Raw genomic sequence first — 21,877 nt, 5'->3', positions numbered from 1 at the left:
TACTCCATACACACGCTATTCGCTGGGAAGCCTGTATTGATTTGACCAAACCAGAACTTTGAGTGAACAAGTTCCAAATGGTAGTTAACACTCCAATTTTCAACCTACCACTTGCTGTTACTGTGGACCAAATACGTGGAGGAAACTTCTAGTGTGCACTTGTAACACATCCATCACAGAATTATTCATATTTGGCAGAAAGGGGCCCTCGTAAGTGTGAACAGCTATGGCATTCTGACTAAATCCTGCTTAAAAGCTGCTCAGCTCTTTGTTTTTCCCCACACCATTAATGATGTGATGAATGGTTTATGCCAGAAGGGTGCCTACACCAGAGATGGTCTGTGTTGGAGGAACTGACAGGCCTGCTTCAATGGACAGCTTTCAAGTGGAGCTTGAAGTGGTAAGAGGACTGAGTAGATGACGATTGGAGACATGCTGCCCTTCGCGACACCTGTAATTTGAGTAATATGTTTCAAATGCCATGCCATTACTACAGCTGTCAATCTCAGTTTGTCTATAGGACTTGGTGAGGAATGAGCTGAATAATATCAAGTGCATTCTCACATTCTCTCTAAGAGGCCTTTCCATGTTCCACAGAAAGCAAAGTCAATACTGCTTGTCCAATAGTCAACAATTTCCCATGACAACAGAAAAACACTATTTAATTCTCTTAGATTTGGCTCCCGAATCCACATATCTTCCCATTTAGTGGTGTCTATCTTGGAGAGGGGGACGGGTAATGGAACGCAGGGAGGGATGGCAGCCCTGAGAATGTCTGTAATGAGAAGCAGACTATGGAGGGGGGGCTCAGTTCATCTGTTGTTATTGTTGTCCACAGGTTTGATTTGGCTTCTCTGTTCTTCCCTGCAGGCCCAGAAGCCCATAAATCATTTAAATAGGGAAAAAACTTTCTTAAAACATTCATCAGAACCCATCTATTCAATTACATGATTTAGATCTGAGGTCCACCTGTATGTCGTCAGCAGCTCCTGATGAGAAGAAATACTAACCGTGCCCGTGGCAAAACCTATTGAATATTCCAACCATGTGGACAATGAGTCAATACAAAACAGACTTTGCGAGGCAGATCTTCAAGACAATGATTTCCCTGCTCATATAGAATCCAATCACATATAAGAAATACATAATTGGTAGCTCTATAATGAAAGAACATCATAATACCATTGAGGAATAAGACTGAAAAGGCAGAAATAGATACAGTATATAGACAGAAAAAAGTGTCTGTCTGTCTGTCTGTCTGTCTGTCTGTCTGTCTGTCTGTCTGTCTGTCTGTCTGTCTGTCTGTCTGTCTGTCTGTCTGTCTGTCTGTCTGTCTGTCTGTCTGTCTGTCTGTCTGTCTGTCTGTCTGTCTGTCTGTCTGTCTGTCTGTCTGTCTGTCTGTCTGTCTGTCTGTCTGTCTGTCTGTCTGTCTGTCTGTCTGTCTGTCTGTCTGTCTGTCTGTCTGTCTGTCTGTCTGTCTGTCTGTCTGTCTGTCTGTCTGTCTGTCTGTCTGTCTGTGTGTGTGTGTGTGTGTGTGTGTGTGTGTGTGTGTGTGTGTGTGTGTGTGTGTGTGTGTGTGTGTGTGTGTGTGTGTGTGTGTGTGTGTGTGTGTGTGTGTGTGTGTGTGTGTGTGTGTGTGTGTGTGTGTGTGTGTGTGAGCGCGAGAGAGAGAGAAGACAGGAAACAAAGATACCTGTTGACACCTGATGAAATAATCAAGACTCACTTTGACTCCCATTGGCAAGGAATCAGTTGTTGGGAGGTGTGTCATTCAGTGGTCCTAGCATCTCTGTCAGTGAATGATCGCACACAATAGGACACGCTCCTCACAACCACAGCAACACACACAGCCCCAGGAAAGTCTTCTTTGTAAAAGTTACTTCTTAGAGGAACCTATCCACTGCTAACAAGAGCCAGACACATCTGCCAGAGTGCTGTTCTTGGCAGCCAGCATTGGTTCCTCTATGAAAGACAGACATCGCTGCAAGACCAGCCATATACCACAGGGATTTCAGTACGACCACTGGAGTGGTTAGTTAATAAGATGTTTGGCTTTCCTATTACCTTTACGTATTATGGCTCCCTGATTCTGATTTGGCCTTAATTAAGTTAATCAGTCTAGATTGATGTAGTGTACCGTGCATGGAGTTCAATAGGAATGGGTAATGCAACCCTATGAAAAACCATAACAACTGTGGGGATTCGAATGGGGACCCTGAGGAGGGAATGCGGGGCTGAGGGAATGACAACATTCAGATAAACCACTGCTTTAATTAGCTACATGGAATTATTTGTTTGGGTAGGATCATGTAGGATCAATGTTCCAGCTACCAAAGGCTTCCTCCACATGAGGACCTCAATCCAAACTGCTATTTTCAGGATATACTTCAGGATCTACTCCCAAGTGCCGTGAAAGTTTAGACAGATTAATACATTTTTAGACCAAGATGACTCCTCTCTACTTTTATTTTTTGTTCAGAAATGTGATGTGATGTAGGCTACATGACAGTCAAAGTACCAAATGAACTTCAGATTAACCTGATCGACCACACCAGTTAGTTGTGGGTGCTCAACAGCTGTGGGAATGTCTCATGTCTGACCACAGCTTCATATGAATGCACTAAAGTACAGTGAACTTTTTTAAATTGAATATTAAAACATACAATCTACCTGCAGTGAAGACGCTCAACATTTACATTACATTCAGTCATCTAACAGACTCCCATCCAGAGTGACCCACAGGAGCAACCAGGGCCAAACGCCCCGCCCAAGAGTACGTTGACAAATCTCCCAAGTTCCCAACCGCCAGGCCACCAACCATCCAAGACCTCCCCCCCCACAGTCCCACGAGAGCTTACCCTTAACCATCCGAGACCTGTCCCCACCCCCCAAGCCACCGTCCCCCAATGCACTAACAACCAACTAAATGAACCAAAGAGAAAAAAGAGAAAAACAAAGGAAAACACAGAAAACAACAATGCAAAAACTAAAGACAAGGACAACTAAAATCAAAACAGCAAGGCCAACTGTATACGTTTGACTGCATGTAAGGCACTTTCCTTCTAAAACTCTCTGGCTAACTTGGCTCTCAAAGGATGTAGAAGGGTTTTAACAAAGTAGTGTGTATCTGACATTCAAGGCTGAAACTATACCGAATTTCATCAAAGTACCGAAAGTAGTGACTTTGTTTTTAAGTATCAATAAGATGAATAATATAGAGTCCATTCCAAACAACCAAAAAGCGATGATGGTGAAATATTGTTAGAGTTGAAAAGGATCTGGGAAGCATTAAGCCTTTGAATACAACATGAAAGGCATTGTCATCAAATGAAAACAACTAGCTATCAAGGAGGTGAAAGATTCCACTTAGGAGAACTGAAAAACATTCTCTTTCCACTGCCAGCCATGCTGACATCAACTTGGTGGGTTGTCAATTCATTTTAATCTAATTACGCAGCTATTTTAAACAGTCTGTTTTGAAACGTGAAATGACACATCTGAGAGATCTCAAGGTTCACATCGGTGGAGCTGATTTGAATCACTTCCTCAAACCCTAAAATATTTCACTTGTCTTTGGAGCATTGCTGCTTTAAAAGACTTCCCACCCAACGAGGTGGATGATGAGATGAGCTGAGGAGGGGAGGGGGAGCCATGGCAACATCATAATAACATGATATACTCATAAATGTGAGGCCAGCCAACACTGCCAATACATATAAAACATGAAATAGTCAATCAAATCCGATTCAAAGGGGGAAAATATGAATTTGCTCATCTCATGTGAATCTGAAGGTATAATGTGGCCTGATGAGCTTGAATTAGCTATCTTCCCTGAGGAACCCACTGCGTTATGAAGACTGTACTACCTACCCTGATGACCTGAGGAACTCACTGGGTTATGAGGACCCTACTTCCTGCCCTGATGACCTGAGAAACACACTGAGTTATGTGGACTCTATCTCCTGCCATGATGACTCAATGGTTCATGAGGCATGGAGGATCCCCTCGAAGCCTGGAACTGACATGCTGTTTGGAAGTCAAGATATGAGAAATCTGACATGCAGCTCACCATTGTATCAGCACAAGGATATGAATTAGGGCAACAGCACATGTATTGTGACCTGTTTGATTGTGTCTGTATAAAATGAATTCTCTTCATAAGATAACTCAGACAGCTACCCAATGTAACATTTTCTCCCATGTCGAGGTGATCAGTGTCCAGTGTTGTGAACCCTTACATAAGACCTGACAGTTGAAGTCATGACAACTACAGTGCCTTCAGAAAGTATTCATACCCCTTGACTTAATTCCACATTTTGTTGTGTTGCAGCCTGAATTTAAAATGTATGAAATCTGTTTTTTTCCTCACTCGTCTACACATAATACCTCACAATGACTAAGGGAAAAAGTGTTTTTATACATTTTAGTAAAATTTATTGAAAATAAAATACAGAAATGTCTCATTTACATAACTATTCAAACACATTTAGTCAACACATTTAGAATCACCTTTGGCAGTGATTACTGCTGTGAGTCTTTCAGGGTAAGTCTCTAAGAGCTTTGCACACCAACCAAGCTCTGTCAAATTGGTTGTTGATCATTGCTAAAACAACCATTTTCAAGTCTTGAATTTTCAAATAGATTTAAGTCAACACTGTAACTTGGCCACTCAGGAACATTCACTGTCTTGTTGGTAAGCAACCCCAGTGTATATTTGGCCTTGTGTTTTAGGTTATTGTCTTGCTGAGAGGTGAATTAATCTCCCAGTGGCTGATGGAAAGCAGTCTGAACAAGGTTTTCCCCTAGGATTTTGCCTGTACTTAGCTCCATTCTGTTTTTTTTATCATGAAAAACTCAACATTGTTTAACAATTACAAGCATACCCATAACTTTATTCAGCCACCACTATTATTTAAAATGTGGAGAGTGGTACTCAGTAATGTGTTGTTGTATTGGATTTGCCCCAAACATAACACTTTCTATTCAGGACAAAAAGTTAATTGCTTTGACACATTTTTAGAATTGCAAACAGGATGCATGTTTTGGAATATTTTTATTCTGTATATATGCTTCTTTCTTTCCACTCTGTCATTTAGGTTTGTATTGTGGAGTACAACACTGATCCATCCTGAGTTTTCACCTATCACAGCCATTAAACTGTTTTAAAGTCAAAGTAGGCCTCAAGGTAAAATCCCTGAGCAGTTTACTTCCTCTCCGGCAACTGAGTTAGGGAGAACACCTGTATCTTTGTAGTGGCAGTCCTCAACTGACAGCTTCATTAAAGTACTCGCAAAACACCAGTCTCAACGTCAACAGTGAAGTGAAGAGGCCAGCATCCTGGAGTCGCCTCTTCACTGTTGGCGCTGAGACTGATGTTTTGCTGGTACTATTTAATGAAGCTGCCAGTTGAGGACTGTGAGGCGTCTGTTTCTCAAACTCGACACTCTAATGTACTTATCCTCTTGCTCAGTTGTGCACTGGGGCCTCCTACTCATCGTTCTATTCTGGTTAGAGCCAGTTTGCGTTGTTCTGTGAAGGGAGTAGTACACAGTGTTGTATGAGATCTTCATTTTCTTGGCAATTTCTTGGCAATTTCTCGCCTCCATTTCTCAGAACAAGAATAGACTGATGAGTTTCAGATGAAAGTTATTTGTTTCTAGCCATTTTGAGTCTGTAATCGAACCCACAAATACTGATGCTGCAGATACTCAACTAGTCTAAAGAAGGCCGGTTTTATTGCTTCATTAATCAGAACAACAGTTTTCAGCTGTGCTAACATACAGTTAAAGCCAAAGGTTTACATACACTTAGGTTGGAATCATTAAAACTAGTTTTTCAACCACTCCACAGATTTGTTGTTAACTAACTGTCGTTTTGGCAAGACGGTTAGGACATCTACTGTGTGCATGACACAAGTCATTTTTCCAACAATTGTTTAAAGAAATATTATTTCACTTATAACTCACTGTAGCACAATTCCGGTGGGTCAGAAGTTTACATACATTAAGTTGACTGTGCCTTTAAACAGCTTGGGAAATTCCAGAAAATGCCGTCATACTGCTAAGGAAGGAGACACGTTCTGTCTCCTAGAGATGGAACGTACTTTGGTGCAAAAAGTGCAAATCAATCCCAGAACAACAGCAAAGTACCTTGTGAAGAGGCTGGAGGAAACAGGTACAAAAGTCTCTATATCCAGAGTAAAACAAGTCCTATATCAACATAACCTGAAAGGCTGCTCAGCAAAGAAGAAGCCACTGCTCCAAAACAACCATAAAAAAGCTAGACTACGGATTGCAACTGCACATGGGGACAAATATCATACTTTTTGGAGAAATGTCCTCTGGTCTGATGAAAGAAAAATAAGAACTGTTTGGTCATAATGACCATCGTTATGTTTGGAGGAAAAAGGGGGAGGCTTGCAAGCCAAAGAACACCATCCCAACCGTGAAGCACGGGGGTGACAACATCATGTTGTGGTGGTGCTTTGCTGCAGGAGGGACTTGTGCACTTCACAAAATAGATGGCATCAAGAGGAAGGGAAATTATGTGGATATATTGAAGCAACATCTCAAGACATCAGTCAGGAAGTTAAAGCTTGGTCGCAAATAGGTATTCCAAAGGGACAATGACCCCAAGCATACTTCCAAAGTTGTGGCAAAATGGCTTAAGGACAACAAAGTCAAGGTATTGGAGTGGCCATCACAAAGCCCTGACCTCACTCCCATAGAACATTTGTGGGCAGAACTTAAAAAGCGTGTGCGAGCAAGGAGGCCTACAAACCTGACTCAGTTACACCAGCTCTGTCAGGAGGAATGGGACAAAATTCTAAATTGTGGGAAGTTTGTGGAAGGCTTCCCGAAACGTTTGACCCAAGTTAAACAATTTAAAGGCAATGCTACCAAATACTAATTGAGTGTGTGTAACCCACTGGGAATGTGACCCACTGGGAATGTGATGAAATAAATAAAAGCTGAAATAAATAATTCTCTCTACTATTTTTCTGACATTTCACATTCTTAAAATAAAGTTGTGATCCTAACTGACCTAACACAGGGAATTTTTACTAGGATTAAATGTCAGGAATTGTGAAAAACTGAGTTTAAATGTATTTGGTTATGGTGTATCTAAACTTCAGACTTAAACTGTAATTGCAAAAGGGTTTTCTAATGATCAATTAGCCTTTTAAAATGATAAACTTGGATTAGATAACCCGACGTGCCATTGGAACACAGGAGTGATGGTTGCTGATAATGGGCCTCTGTACGCCTACAGATATTCCGTTCAAAATCTGCCATTTCCAGCTACAATAGTCATTTATAGCATTAACAATGTCTACACTGTATTTCTGATAGATTTGATGTTATTTTAACGGACAAAACATTTGCTTTTCTTCCAAAAAAAGTAAATATCTAAGTGACCCCAATATATACATAAATGTCATATCAGTTTTCTTTTTGTAATACATTTGCCATAATTTCTAAAAACATGTTTTTGCTTTGTCATTGTGGGTTATTGTGTGTAGATTGATGAGGGGGAAAAACTATTTAATACATTTTAGAATAAGACTGTAACGCAACTAAATGTGGAAAAAGTCAAGGGGTCTGAATACTTTCCGAATGTACTGTATATGTGCAGGTATATTCATAATTGAAATGTCAAATACAATACTGTTCCTATGTTGCTAATGTTGCTTTAACATGTTTGCCTAGTGCCAATGTTTTCTTATCAGTTATTTAACATTAATATTAACAAAATTAAGTATTAAGTGGTTGTGTGGTTTGGCAGTTTGACTTTGCACAGCTGGGATGCAGATGATGATGGGAGATGAAAGCAGCAGAACACATGGGCTCCCATTCTGAAGACTGTACTCTACTCACTCTGAGTTACACTGTAGCAGAATGCTACTTTTTCCAACCCTTCTGACACAAACACAAGCCCAATCTTCCTCAGAGCACACCAATAGCCACACGGTATGCTGCTTGATTTTACCACAGTAGATCCAAATTGACCTATACATAGCGAGTTGAAATCAAGTTAGAGAAATGGGTCAGATCGGAAAACTCCCACTGGGTGGTACTCCCAGTGCGTATTTTCCAACCACGCAGGATTAGGAAAAGCCCGAAATAGTGATCATCAGCACTACTGACTTGAACTTAAGTCGACATTAAATACCGTATCTCAGGGACCCAATATGGTTTTATTAACAACATTGTGATGCAATAATGTGACCGTGTGAAAGCAGGGCAGTTGGCAGGATGATACGGGAGGCAGGGCCAGGTCCAACAACTGAGTTTAATGGGCTTCTGAGCCTGCAGGTTTATCATTAATTGACATGCTATTATAGTGTTATTACTGTCACTAATATCCAAATAATCCCCCTCCACACCCATGTTTGACATCATGTATTGTTAATGAGAGCCAGCTACATACAACATCAGAATTTAACTTCATACAAGTATAGAAAAAACGTAAAAGTTAGTGCTTTAAATACGTCCAGATTCCTATGCGTGCCATGGGGCAGAACAGCCTGCTCGTTGTGATTACAATCAATGGTGCCTGTGATCATCACGGTGGAAATGAGCTCTCGACTAGGAGCACAAACACACACACACACACGAACGCAAACATGCACGCACAAATGCGTGGATGTGCACTGCCTGGACTAGTAACCAACACACGATCGTTTGCGATAGCATATACACATTCACACATGCACATGGGGCAAGAATCTAGCCACAGACTGGGGATTCCTTTTATAAATGCTGTGGTTTGCCAGAGCCATGGGTTAGCTGCAACATGTCTTATATTTAGAAGTAGCAGTGTGTCGGTACAATATAAAACACATCAATTTACCCTGATTGTGTTTTATTGGAGAAGTCAATCATTTCAGAGGTGCCCTGCCTGTTTCCAAAGGCATTAATAGTTTTAGTGGAGAAAAGTTGACATCCACGCTGTTCTTTTGCAGTGTAATCAATTTCATACACCTTCTCTGTTCCTGCCCCCTGTTGGGTTTTCAGAAGGGAAAATGACTTTAGCAGAGGTATAGGCTAACGCACAACAAAGTCTAATTTATGAGTAAAATTTACTTCTGTAGAAATCTTATTACACATAATCGTAAATATGTGACATTAATTTGTCTGTGTTTGAACCAGCTGTGACCTGATCTTTAGCAGACCTTACACATGGAACACCCAATGCTAGGCAGAACAGACATGGATTGTACATTCTGAAAGACAGACAGACTGCACCAGTCAGGAACAATATGAACCAAATAGAACAGCTTTTCTTTCTCTATCTTCCTTAACAGAAACACACTGTTCCTTTAACCAACCAGCTGTTTTAATACAGTGTATTACCAGCTTCCAGTTGCATGACACGATGCCAGATTCATTATTTGATCAAAAGGAGAGCAGAGAGGAAGAGACATTCTTGATCCATCAGTCATCTTTCTTATCATTTTGAAGTTATTTTTCATACATTCTAATGACTTATCATTTAAAGAATATATTCCCACAACCAAATCCTTCACCTTACAAGACAACCTCTCATGTACAATGACCTGCTTGACATGATAATGATGTGATTCTTGTGGAACCGATAAGGAGGTTCTAACCATTCTAACATCCTCTGGGTGGATTCCTTCCTCCTGAATCCGACCCCTGACCGGCTCCTTGTCACTGAGCCCCCAGCCCCAGAGTCCCCTGCCCTGCCCTCCCCCTCAACGGCTGCAGTGTCTGTTCCCTGGGGGGACTGTGACCTCTGACCTGCCTCTGAGGCTCCGCTACCGTCCAGCTCTCTGACCCGGGGTCCAGTCACTGACTTCAGAGGAGAGAAAGGAAACACTAGATCTAAAGTTGCCTCCCTGGCCACTAGTCACTCCTAAAGCTTTAGGCAACCCTTACATGGTGACACGGGTCAAAGATTCCATGACTCGTGGCTGTAACCTGAGTTTAAATCAAATCACATTTCCATTTACCTAAACTTACTAGTAATGCAGGCTTATAGAGTATACTGTATAAGTAATAAGTATAGTATTTGTATCACATAACTTTCATAGCATTACACATGATCCTAACTTTCACATAGCATTACACATAATCGTAATTTTCACATTGCATTACACAATATCCTAATTTTCACATAGCATATCACATAATCCTAACTTTCACATAGCATTACACATAATCCTAATTTTCAAATATCATTACACATAGTCCTAACTTTCATATAGCATTACACATTTCGGTAATTAACAGTATGTCCTTTATTGGCAATTTTTGAATGCAACTGTGACAAATGTTTGACGCGGATATGAGCATACTTAGTTAATAGGCCAATAGGGCCTTCCTAACTTCATTAATTATGAGCAAGTCACATTGGTCAATATTTGTTTATTCCCAGGAAGGAGCATTAAAGGGATTAGTTCTAATCCAAGGAAATTATAAACAACTCTAACTCGGCTGGATGATAGTTTTAAAACTGATCTCTCTTCACTATGTATGCTGTATATTAGTGGAGAAGGATGTTTGGCTAAGAGAGAATCAAATCCAATTTTAATTTGTCATATGCTTCATAAACAGCAGGTATAGTCTAACAGTGAAATGCTTACTGACGGGCCCTTCCCAACAATGTAGAGATGTAAAAACAGAAATAATAGAAAAATAATAACACAAGGAATAAATACACGATGAGTAACAATACATTGGCTATATACACAGGGTACCAGCACTGAGTCCATGTGTTATGCAGGTGAATGAGGACCCAAAAGCGACTTAGTGAAAACAGAGTCTTTATTCCAGTAAATGGCAAACGTAATACTCCTGGACAATTAAAGAAGAAAACAAAACATGAAAAAACTTAAATCCACTCGTAGTGACGAGGACAGACTGGAGACTCGACCATTGACTGCAGGTTGCCTCGGGAAGGCACCGACCGTAGCTGACTAAGACACCTGCTACACGCAGCATCTGAAGGAGACAAGACACGACAGGGCGAGACAATGACACAGCACAGCGAACATCATACAAGGATCCGACAAGGACAGAAGCGGAAAACAAGGGGAGAAATAGGGACTCTAATCAGAGGACAAAATAGGGGACAGGTGTGAAAAGACTAAATGAGTGAGTAGGAGAATGAGGAACAGCTGGGAGCAGGAACGGAACGATAGAGAGAGGAGAGAGAGGGAGGGGGAGAGAGAGGGATAGAAAAAGGGAACGAACCTAATAAGACCAGCAGGGGGAAACGAACAGAAGGGAAAGCATAATGACAAGACAATATAAGACAAAACATGACACCATGTGCAGGGGTACGAGGTAATGGATGGATATGGATAATGATTTCCAAGTGGAGGCCTTCTTAGTAAACACATAGTCAGATCTCAATGGACCTCTTGTTTACCTTTGACCCTAAGTCTGAGGAACTCAATGGACCTCTTGTTTACCTTTTGACCTTGAAGAACTCAATGGCAGGTCCTCCTGACATCGTGTGTTTGTAATTTGACAAATTAGGATAGTGGCTGAAATGCGAGAAGTGTTGCTCCCACAAGGAGGTGGATCACCTGTGTGATTATAGAATAGGGTTGCACAACACCAATAACGTTCCCAAAATGTTTGTAAAATGTAGCTAGTCTCAACAAAAACCAATACACTCAACAAGTGTGCTGAGTTCTGAATATGGATCTATCCAAGTGTCAAGGGAATTCAGATAGACATGTATTACCATTTTTTGTGTCTTTTCATGTGTCCTTTAGGTTCCATACAGTATTCTGTGTATAACATACTTATTTTTTGTGATTTTCTGCAGTGACAGAGTGCCTTACAGAAATGAAAACTCTTGAAATCGGAAGGTCATCGAATCCTGGCATGACCACAATACATTCTTAAGCTTACTTCTTAAGTGCCTGGTAATAAGCCCCATCTTGGTATTTCTGCTAACCCTCTCCACAGACATATTATTTTGTCTTACAGTTGTATAATGTCTGCCAGGCACGTAGTGAAGTCTCTATACGTCCATACGTGTTCTGGTCTTCATTAGACTATAGCTGAGCATCCTCCCGGCCTGACAGAAGGTTTTTCATCTGGTTCGATTCCAGGCTGTATCACAACCAGCCATGATTGGGAGTCCCATAGGGTGGTGCACAATTGGTCCAACGTCGTCTGGGTTTGGCCGGGGTAGGCCACCATTGCAAATAAGATTTGTTCTTAACTGACTTGCCTAGTAAAATAAACAATGAATGGGATATTACTGTTTAGCAAGAGTCCTATATTAGAGGGCCCCAACCCCAATGCTGCAGTGGTGGAAAAAGTACTCAATTGTCATACTTGAGTTAAATTAAAGATGCTTTATTAAAAATGACTCAAGTAAAAGTGAAAGTCACCCACTAAAATAATGCTACTTGAGTAAAAGTCTAAAAGTATTTGGTTTTAGATATACTTAAGTATCAAAAAGTAAATGTAATTGCTCAAATATACTTAAGTATCAAAAGTAAAAGTATAAATAATCTCTTATTCCTTATGTCAAGCCAACCAGACAGCATCATTTTTCTTATTTTTTTAAAACATTTATGTATAGGCAAGGGCACACTACAACACTCAGACTTAATTTAAAATAAAGCATTTGTCTTTAGTGAGTCCGCCAGATCAGAGGCAGTGGGGATAAGTCTGTGAATTGAACCATGTCCCTGTGCTGCTAAAAGCATTCAGTACTTTTGGGTGTCAGGGAAAATGTATGGAGTAAAAAGTACATAATTTTCTTTAGAAATGTAGTGAAGTAAAAGTAAAAGTTGTCTAAAATATAAATAGTAAAGTACAGATACTAAAAAAAACTACTTAAGTAGTACTTTAAGTATAATTACTTAATCTGCAGAATGGGTGCCGAGGGGTCAGAGGAAATGTGTTGGAAATTGTTATTCTCCACTGAAAGGAGTTAGTGTTTGATATACCCCATTTTAATAACCCCCTAAGGTCAATGTCCCTACCCGCATGCAAATCTAATTAGCATAATAAAAAAATCCCTATAAACATCAGTCAGTTTGCATCGGATGCATCCAAATGACCTCATCGGCCTATGTCGCACTTCTGCATCTGCTGTGAAAGGTGACAGAGCTACAAAGCTGTTTGTCAGACCATGAGACATCCCGAAAATTGGTCTTCTCACAAAATAATCTGTAGCGTCTGCAGTTTGGCCTACAAATTTTATGACCACTCTGCGCAAAGGTGAGACTCTCACAAACATGTACATGTTGGTTGTTTCATCTGAAGGTCCTCCGGTACCAGTTGAAAAAATGAATGGAAGTAAACTATATATACAAAAGTATGTGGACACCCCTTCAAATTAGTGGATTCGGCTATTTCAGCCATACCAGTTGCTGACAGGTGTATAAAATGGAGCACACAGCCAAACTCCATAGACAAACATTGGCAGTAGAATGGCCTTACCGTCATAGGATGCCACCTTTCCAACAAGTCAGTTCGTCAAATTTCTGCCATGCTAGAGCTGCCCCGGTCAACTGTAAGTGTGAATATTGTGAAGTGAAAACTTCTAGGAGCAACAAGTGCTCAGTTTTTAAGTGAAGTGTTAGGCCACACACAAGTTCACGGAAAGGTACTGCCGAGTGCACAAAAATGACGTGTCCTCGGTTGTGACACTCACTTTTTATATAACCAGGCAAGTCAGTTAAGAACAAATTCTTATTTACAATGACGGCCTAGGAACAGTGGGTTAACTGCCTTGTTTCAGGGGCAAAACAACAGATTTTTACCTTATCAGCTCAGGAATCGATCTAGCAACCTTTCGGTTACTGGCCCAATGCTCTAACCCCTAGGCTACCTGCCACCCCCTCACTACTGAATTCCAAACTGCTTCTGGAAGCAACATCAGCACAATAAATGTTAGTTGGGAGCTTCATGAAATGGGTTTCCATGGCCGCGCAGCCGCACTCAACCCTAAGATCACTATGTGCAATGCCAAGCGTTGGCTGAAGTGGTGTAAAGCTCGCCGCCATTGGACTCTGGAGCAGTGGAAACGCGTTCCCTGGAGTGATGAATCATGCTTCCCCATCTGGCAGTTCGACGGACAAATCTGGGTTTGGCGGATGCCAGGAGAACGCTACCTGCCCGAATGCATAGTGCCAACTGTAATGTTTGGTGGAGGAGGAATAATGGTCTGGGGCTATTTTTCATGGTTTGGTCTAGGCCTCTTAGTTCCAGTGTGGAAATCTTAATGCTACATCATACAATTACATTCTAGATGATTCTGTCCTTCCAACCTTGTGGCAACAGTTTGGAGAAGGCCCTTTTCTGTTTCAGCATGATAATGCCCACATGCAAAAAGTGAGGTCCATAAAGAAATGGTTTGTCGAGATCGGTGTGGAAGAACTTGACTGGCCTGCAGAGCCCTGACCTCAACTCCTTTGAACTCCTTTGGGATGAATTGGAACGTTGACTGCGAGCCAGGACTAATCACCCAACATCAGCCCCGACCTCACTAATGCTCTTCTGGGTGAATGGAAGCAAGTCCCTGCAGCAATGTTCCAACATCTAGGGGAAAGCCTTTCCAGAATAGTGGAGGCTGTTATAGCAGCAACGGGGGGACCAACTCTATATTAATGCCCATGATTGTTTATGAAATGTTCAATGAGCAGGTGTCCACATACTTTTGGTCATGTAGTGTATATATGGAGACAGTTTAATTGCAAAAATATGGGGTTAAATACAAATGTTTAACTGATCTTTCATATATCTCTTAGATATAGGATAGACACTTCAGAACAAACTTCCTTTTGATATTTTTTGGGACTATCTGTTGTTTCATGTAGTTAATCTGACATTCGGATACTTCAAGGGGTCTTAAAATTCAAAATCAAATAGCTAAATGATCCTTGATTTGACCTTCTTTCAATTACATATATTTTAGTAGAACCTCCCCCACGGCTTAGACAGGACGTAGACTCTGATGGGTTAATCAAAAAGACAAATGTCAGCGAACAGAAGGGTAAATATTTGACAGGCCGTGATTATTCAAGCAAAATATGTTTGAATTGGAAAACAATATCCCCCAGCCTGGAACAACAGGCTTGTAATGTCATACAAAGTGAATAAACTCTCTCCGGGCTTGTAGTGACCGAGACAAAGCTTTTGTGTCCAACAACAAGACTTTTATTTAGTTGTTGCAGTTTTTATTAATTTTATGTCCGTGGACTTGGACTTTAGTGCAGCATGGCTTAAAGGAGATGGGAGGCCTTTGTTTTAAGGTTTTCACATTTGAGTGCTGTGGTATTTGGTGTGTTTGTGGAGAGGACTGCGAAAAGCTGAAAGGGAGCTGGTCTGACTGACAGAGAAAAGAGGCCTTGGCTAAACACTGGACAGGCTCCTGAAGCATAGAGCAGCACAGTGGAGGATTAGCGTCCATGGACAGAGGAACTAATCTCTTGTGATATACTAGAGCTGTACATAAACAACATCCTCAGAGGAGAAAGGCCAGCCACTGCCATAGCACAGCCACTGACCTACTGCAGAAAGAGAGGTTCTGAAGGGGTGTAAGGCAGGGCTCAGAATAATTAGCTAGCTGCTGACTGTAGAAAGTGCTGGGTCTTGACCATTTGGAATTGTGGACGTCCTTAGAGGGGCAACGGCCAATCGTCTACAGTCTAGACTTCTAGGGCATCTGTTGGCACAGAGGAAGTGGTTAAAGATACACAGTGCGCACACACACACAAACGTGTGCACGCACACACAAACTTCTAATCCCTGCCTACATGTTATTATCTACCTCAACAACTCCAGTATCCCTGCACATTGTAAATGTGGTACTGGCACGGACCCTGTATTTAGCTTCCTCTCTTATTTCTCCTGGTTTAGTTATACAATTTTGATCTTGAAAACTGCATTGTTGGGAAGGTCTTGCAAATTAAGAATTTCACTTTGCATGTAACAAATAATACTTGAAACACACACATAGGCATGGCAACGGAGATTGAAGCCCTGGCAATACGCAGTATATGAATCTTAAATGGCATAATTATTATTATTATTAATCTTGATATACTACAAACAGTAGAATGTTCATACTTTTTGATAATGATATTGCGTTAATAAACAGTAATTGATAATAGCTTGAGGCCATGGCATTATAAAACCCATGTGCACAGAACACTTGGCAGTCTGTGGGAGAGCTAATCGACTGTCTGTCAGTTGTGTATATATTTTTATTTTATTTTTTATTTTACGTTTATTTAAACCAGGTAGGCTAGTTGAGAACAAGTTCTCATTTGCAACTGCGACCTGGCCAAGATAAAGCAAAACAGTGCGACAAAAACAACAACACAGAGTTACATGAAAAGGTCTAAAACAGCAGTGTAGACATTACTAGGGGCAAAAGGGCTAGCCAAGAGTAACATATTGGGTCATTCAATCCAACATCAGAATGTTCAGACTATGTCAAACTGAATCAGGCCACACTTGGCCAATCCTGTGAGGTGTTTACATGTAAAAAAATATATACATATATATATATATATATATATATATACAGTATCAGTAAAAAGTTTGGACACACCTACTCATTCAATGGTTTTTCTTTATTTTTTGGTGTAGAATAATAGTGAAGACATGAAAAATATGAAATAACACATATGGAATCATGTAGTAACCAAAAATGTTTTAAACAAATCAAAATATACTATATATTTTACATTCTTCAAAGTAGCCACCCTTTGCCTTGATGACAGCATTGCACACTCTTGGCATTCTCTCAACGAGCTTCATGAGGTAGTCACCTGGAATGCAAAGACCAAGTTCATATTGTGGCAAGAACATATACTGCTGCCATCTAGTGGCCAAAACCAAAATTGGAATAATACATTATGGCCTTTCTCTTCCATTTCAAAGATGGTACAAAAAAAAAGATCTAATATGTTACGCTCTCCTACATTCATTTCACATTTCCACAAACGTCAAAGTGTTTCCTTTCAAATGGTATCAAGAGGCCTCTAAACAGGTTCTATGCCCATAAGACTCCAGAACATATAGTCAAATACCCAGACTATTCTTTACACCACCGCTACTCTCTGTTGTCATCTATGCATGGTCACTTCAATAACTCTACCTACATGTACAGTTGAAGTCAGAAGTTTACATACACCTTGAACAAATACATTTAAACTCAGTTTTTCAAAATTCCTGATAGGACCGCCACTTTATTTAAAAAATGTGAAATGGCAGAATAATAATAGAGAGAATGATTTATTTCAGTTTTTATTTCTTTCAATCACATTCCTAGTGGAATTTAATTGTATAACTTTGGTCAAACATTTTGGATAGCCTCCCACAAGCTTCCCACAATAAATTGGGTGAATTTTGGTCCATCCCTCCTGACAGAGCTGTTGTAACTGAGCCAGGTTTGTAGGCCTCCCTGCTCACACACGCTTTTGCAGTTCTGCCCACACATTTTTTATAGGATCGATGTCAGGGCTTTGTGATGGCCACTCCAATACTTGACTTTGTTGTTCTTAAAGCCATTTTGCCACAACTTCGGAAGTATGCTTGAGGTCATTGTCCATTTGGAAGACCCATTTGCAACCAAGCTTTTAACATGTATTTTAACTAGGCAAGTCAGTTAAGAACAAGTTCCTATTTTTTTAAATGATGGCCTAGGAACAGTGGGTTAACTGCCTTGTTCTGAGGCAGAACAACAGGTTTTGACCTTGTCAGCTCAGGGATTAGATCTTACAACCTTCCGGTTACTAGTCCAACTCTCTAACCACCAGGCTATCTGCCGGCTCATCCTGACTGATGTCTTGAGATGTCACTTCAATATATCCACATAATTTTCCTTCCTCACGCTGCCATCTATTTTGTGAAGTGCACGAGTCCCTCCTGCAGCAAAGCACACCCACAACATGATGCTGACAACCCCATGCTTCATGGTTGGGATGGTGTTTTTTGGCAAGCCTCCCGCTTTATCCTCCAAAGATAACGATGGTCATTATGTCCAAACAGTTCTATTTTGTTTCATCAGACCAGAGGACATTTCTCCAAAAAGTACGATCTTTGTCCCCATGTGCAGTTGCAAACCGTAGTCTGCCTTTTTTATGGTGGATTTGGAGCAGTGGCTTCTTCCTTGCTGAGCAGCCTTTCAGGTTATGTCGATATAGGACTTGTTTTACTGTGGATATAGAGACTTTTGTACCTGTTTCCTCCAGCATCTTCACAAAGTACTTTGCTGTTGTTCTGGGATTGATTTGCACTTTTTGCACCAAAGTACGTTCCATCTGTAGGAGACAGAACGTGTCTCCTTCCTGAGCAGTATGACGGCTGCGTTGTCCCATGGTGTTTATACTTGCGTACTATTGTTTGTACAGATGAACGTGGTACCTTCAGGCATTTCGAAATTGCTCCAAAGAATGAACCAGACTTGTGGAGGTCTACAATTTTTTTCTGAGGTCTTGGCTGATTTCTTTTGATTTTCCCATGATGTCAAGCAAAGAGGCACCGAGTTTGAAGGTAGGCCTTGAAATACATCCACAGGTACACCTGCAATGGACTCAAATTATGTCAATTAGCCTATCAGAAGCTTCCAAAGCGATGACATAATTTTCCAAGCTGTGTAAAGGTACAGTCAATTTAGTGTATGCAAACTTCTGACCCACTGGAATTGTGATACAGTGAATTATAAGTGAAACAATCTGTCTGTAAACAATTGTTGGAAAAATGACTTGTGTCATGCACAAAGTAGATGTCCTAACCGACTTGCCAAAACTATAGTTTGTTAACAAGACATTTCTGGAGTGGTTGAAAATCTAGTTTTAATGACTCTAACCTAAGTGTATGCAAACTTTTGACTTCAACTGTACATACAACTTCAAATAACCGGCATCCCCAAACATTTACTCTGTATCGGTACCCCAACCAGAATATAGTCTCGCTATTGTTCTTTCACTGCTGCTCTTTAATTACTTGTTACTTTAATCACTTATTCTTATGTATTTTTTGAAACTGCATTGTTGGTTAGGGGCTTGAAAGTAAGCATTACACTGTAAGGTCTACAATACCTGTTGTATTCGGCGCATATGACTAATAAAATCTGATTTGTTAAGAATATGCATTTGGGTATGTCATTTTAGGTGACATTCAAAAAAGGGGCGGATCCCTAAGTAGCAATAGCATCTGAGGTATGATCAATATGAAATCTAAAAGGGAAGCACCTCCAACCTCTGGCTTTACCATCCTCATTTTGGTCGCTTTCATGTACGGTGTTCTCACACACCAGCCTTTATTTACTCGCAATAATGTTTACATTCCACAGCATATTGGAAAGGTGAAGGGATGGGGAGAAAATATGGATTTAAAGCTGTTCAAATACTAACAGTACACTTGAATTAACTGGCAGGGCACAATACTGTCCTCTAAAGGAGAGTATTATGTCCAGGCCATCAAACTCCAGGCATGGCTTGCTGGTAAGCTCTGAATGACCTGTTTATTTGGACTGTTTGAGTGCATGTCTCAAGCTCCTGGGTAGATCAGTGAATATGCTCTGTTGGAGTCTGGCATTATGGAATACACAGCCAACATAAGCACCAGCATCTGCCAAATAGTCTAATGTTTAGAGAATATACTCTATTTCATATTGACTCATTTCTCATAGTAATTTCAAATAAGCAGGAAAAGCATAAGGAATAGGTTAAGGATGATTTTATTACTTAACAGTTTCTACAGTTTCTACCATGGAAAAATAACATGTAACATGAGACTATATTTACAATTCCATTTTTACAAAATGTCTTTACAAGATGTTTTGCCGGATCAAAAACTCGACTAAAACACACACACACACACACAGACATAAATAAATAGACATTCACTGACTGTTCCACAACAAATATTTCTACAGCCAATAACATACAATTCCATCATTTCCACAGTTATAATTTCATTAATAAGCATGACATATTATTCCCCATATAATTCTCTGTTAATGAAATATTGCTAACATATTAGAGGTAACACAGATGTATTTATGCCTACACAACACTCACGTTTGACATGCAAAACCTTTACAAGCATTCAAGTTGAAGCTAGTAATTTATTTACATTTTAAAATCAAATGCACTCAGTGCTTGACTTGGATAGAAATAGGTGGCGGTACTCATTTTGGGTGCTGATACTGTCTATATTTAGGTGCAGGAGCTCCACAATACTTTTGAGCTTATATTCTGTAAGAGGAACAGGAGCTCAAGCAGTAGAACATGTGAGGTGCCGCTACCTGCCCAAGTCAAGCACTGAATGTACTTCTACATACAACATACTATGAGAAGTATTCTGGGTTAAACTACACTGGTTTTAGTTCCATTATGCCTAAGGGACATTGTTTTACTTACTTGGTAAAACAAAATAAATAGGTGAATTTCAACACTCCTTTCTCAATGAATACATGATTGTGTTTTACAATTGCATGGCATTTTCCGGACTGTTATTCAAGTGTCTTCAATGTAGTTACTAGGGTTGGGTGGTATCCAGACTTCCATACCGTGCTTGTGCCATCCCGGGTTTTGCGGTAGTGCACAAAATGGCCGCTATTTTTAACAAATGGCTTTTTATTTTATTTTAAAAAGCCCAAAACATGTAGCTTACCAAAATGTTAACAAGTACTAAGAAATCCTCATAGCGGATGTTAGGTAAATGCTCACGAGCGCATGTGAACATTTACTACTAAAACAGACAACCTAGCGCATAACGTTATGAAAGTAACGCAAAACGCATAAAACAAATATTAGACATCAGGTATCCTAATCCAGGTGGGGATTGTCTCTGCTGCGGTTACCAAGAAGCTTGATATAGCAAGCTAACGTTAGCCACTTAGCTAAAATTAGCTAAACCAAACGGGAAATAATTTATTTGGCACATCTCAGATAGTTAACTTAATAGTTATACGATATTTAGCTGGCAAATATTAGTACAGAATTTCATCCAAGTGTAATTTGATCACCTCACGTAAATTGCGCTGCAGAAGTGACTTACCTCACGAAGCCCCCATTTTGCTTGTTGTGCTTCTCTGTAAACAAACACACGTGACTGGCTCAAACAGCTGTTTTGAGAAACTAGTACCTTAAGCTTCATAATGAAACATCATCTAACAGGTGAAATTATAAACACGATCTACTGTATCTATTACCTAGTGCACAAGTTGAATGCAGGTATTAATTTTAAAAAGTACTAATATTCAAATGTATTTAAAACAACAACAAAACATGGTATTGACGGTATTGGAAAATAATACGGATAATATTTTTACAATATTTATTTATACCTCCCAACCCTTTTAAGTTACTAAGATATTCAAACAAAATGCTTGCATATCATGGTAAAAACAATGTTTTCTCTGGGCCTTTTTTAATCTAACAACCTTTGAGTTATTTTATCTAATGTAATTCAATTGGAATTGATAATATACTGCTGCTTTGTAACTGGTTCTATTGGATGAAAACAGTTTGAGAACTCCTTAACCATCTTAGTCTCTGTCCCACAAAACCTTCAGTGAAATAAAGGGAGAATGAATCAACCTGTCCGGAAGAAATGTCCCACATAAGAGTATGTATCTGACTGTATGGTTCAGAGAGCCCAGTCAGTGGGTTGAATCAGAAAGGGCTGTGAGGGGAAAGCATATTCTGTGCAGCCTGAATGTGAACCCATATTACATGGGTTGGGGTCAGAGTTCATGGTCTGCTGTGTGGTTCCACACCGAATTCCCTCCTTGGGTGAAGGCGCTGTGAGACAGATTCCAGCCAAACTGGGTCTGATGGGCCAAGGGGTTTCAATGTCTTTCTGCTGAGAGCTTCTGGTGTGGATGGTGCTGCCTGAGTCTGGGTCCTACAACACACCAA

The 21,877-nt window shown here is 40.2% G+C and overlaps 1 protein-coding gene across 2 annotated transcripts in view; it reads right to left on the bottom strand.

The window, feature by feature from the left end:
• Positions 1–19,670: 19,670 nt before the first annotated feature.
• The window catches only part of LOC124044120 (anosmin-1-like), a 64,693-nt gene continuing 62,486 nt past the window's right edge, over positions 19,671–21,877 (bottom strand). For both annotated transcript variants that reach the window (XM_046363590.1, XM_046363591.1), the window contains one exon: positions 19,671–21,863. In XM_046363590.1, coding sequence (XP_046219546.1) covers positions 21,808–21,863 — 56 coding nt within the window. In that variant the 3' untranslated portion in view covers positions 19,671–21,807. The remainder of the gene's footprint in view (positions 21,864–21,877) is intronic.

This window comes from Oncorhynchus gorbuscha, linkage group LG09 (assembly GCF_021184085.1).
Source record: "Oncorhynchus gorbuscha isolate QuinsamMale2020 ecotype Even-year linkage group LG09, OgorEven_v1.0, whole genome shotgun sequence".
In the NCBI taxonomy this organism is placed as follows: Eukaryota; Metazoa; Chordata; class Actinopteri; order Salmoniformes; family Salmonidae; genus Oncorhynchus; species Oncorhynchus gorbuscha.
This window is presented reverse-complemented; position numbering and strand designations above follow the sequence as displayed.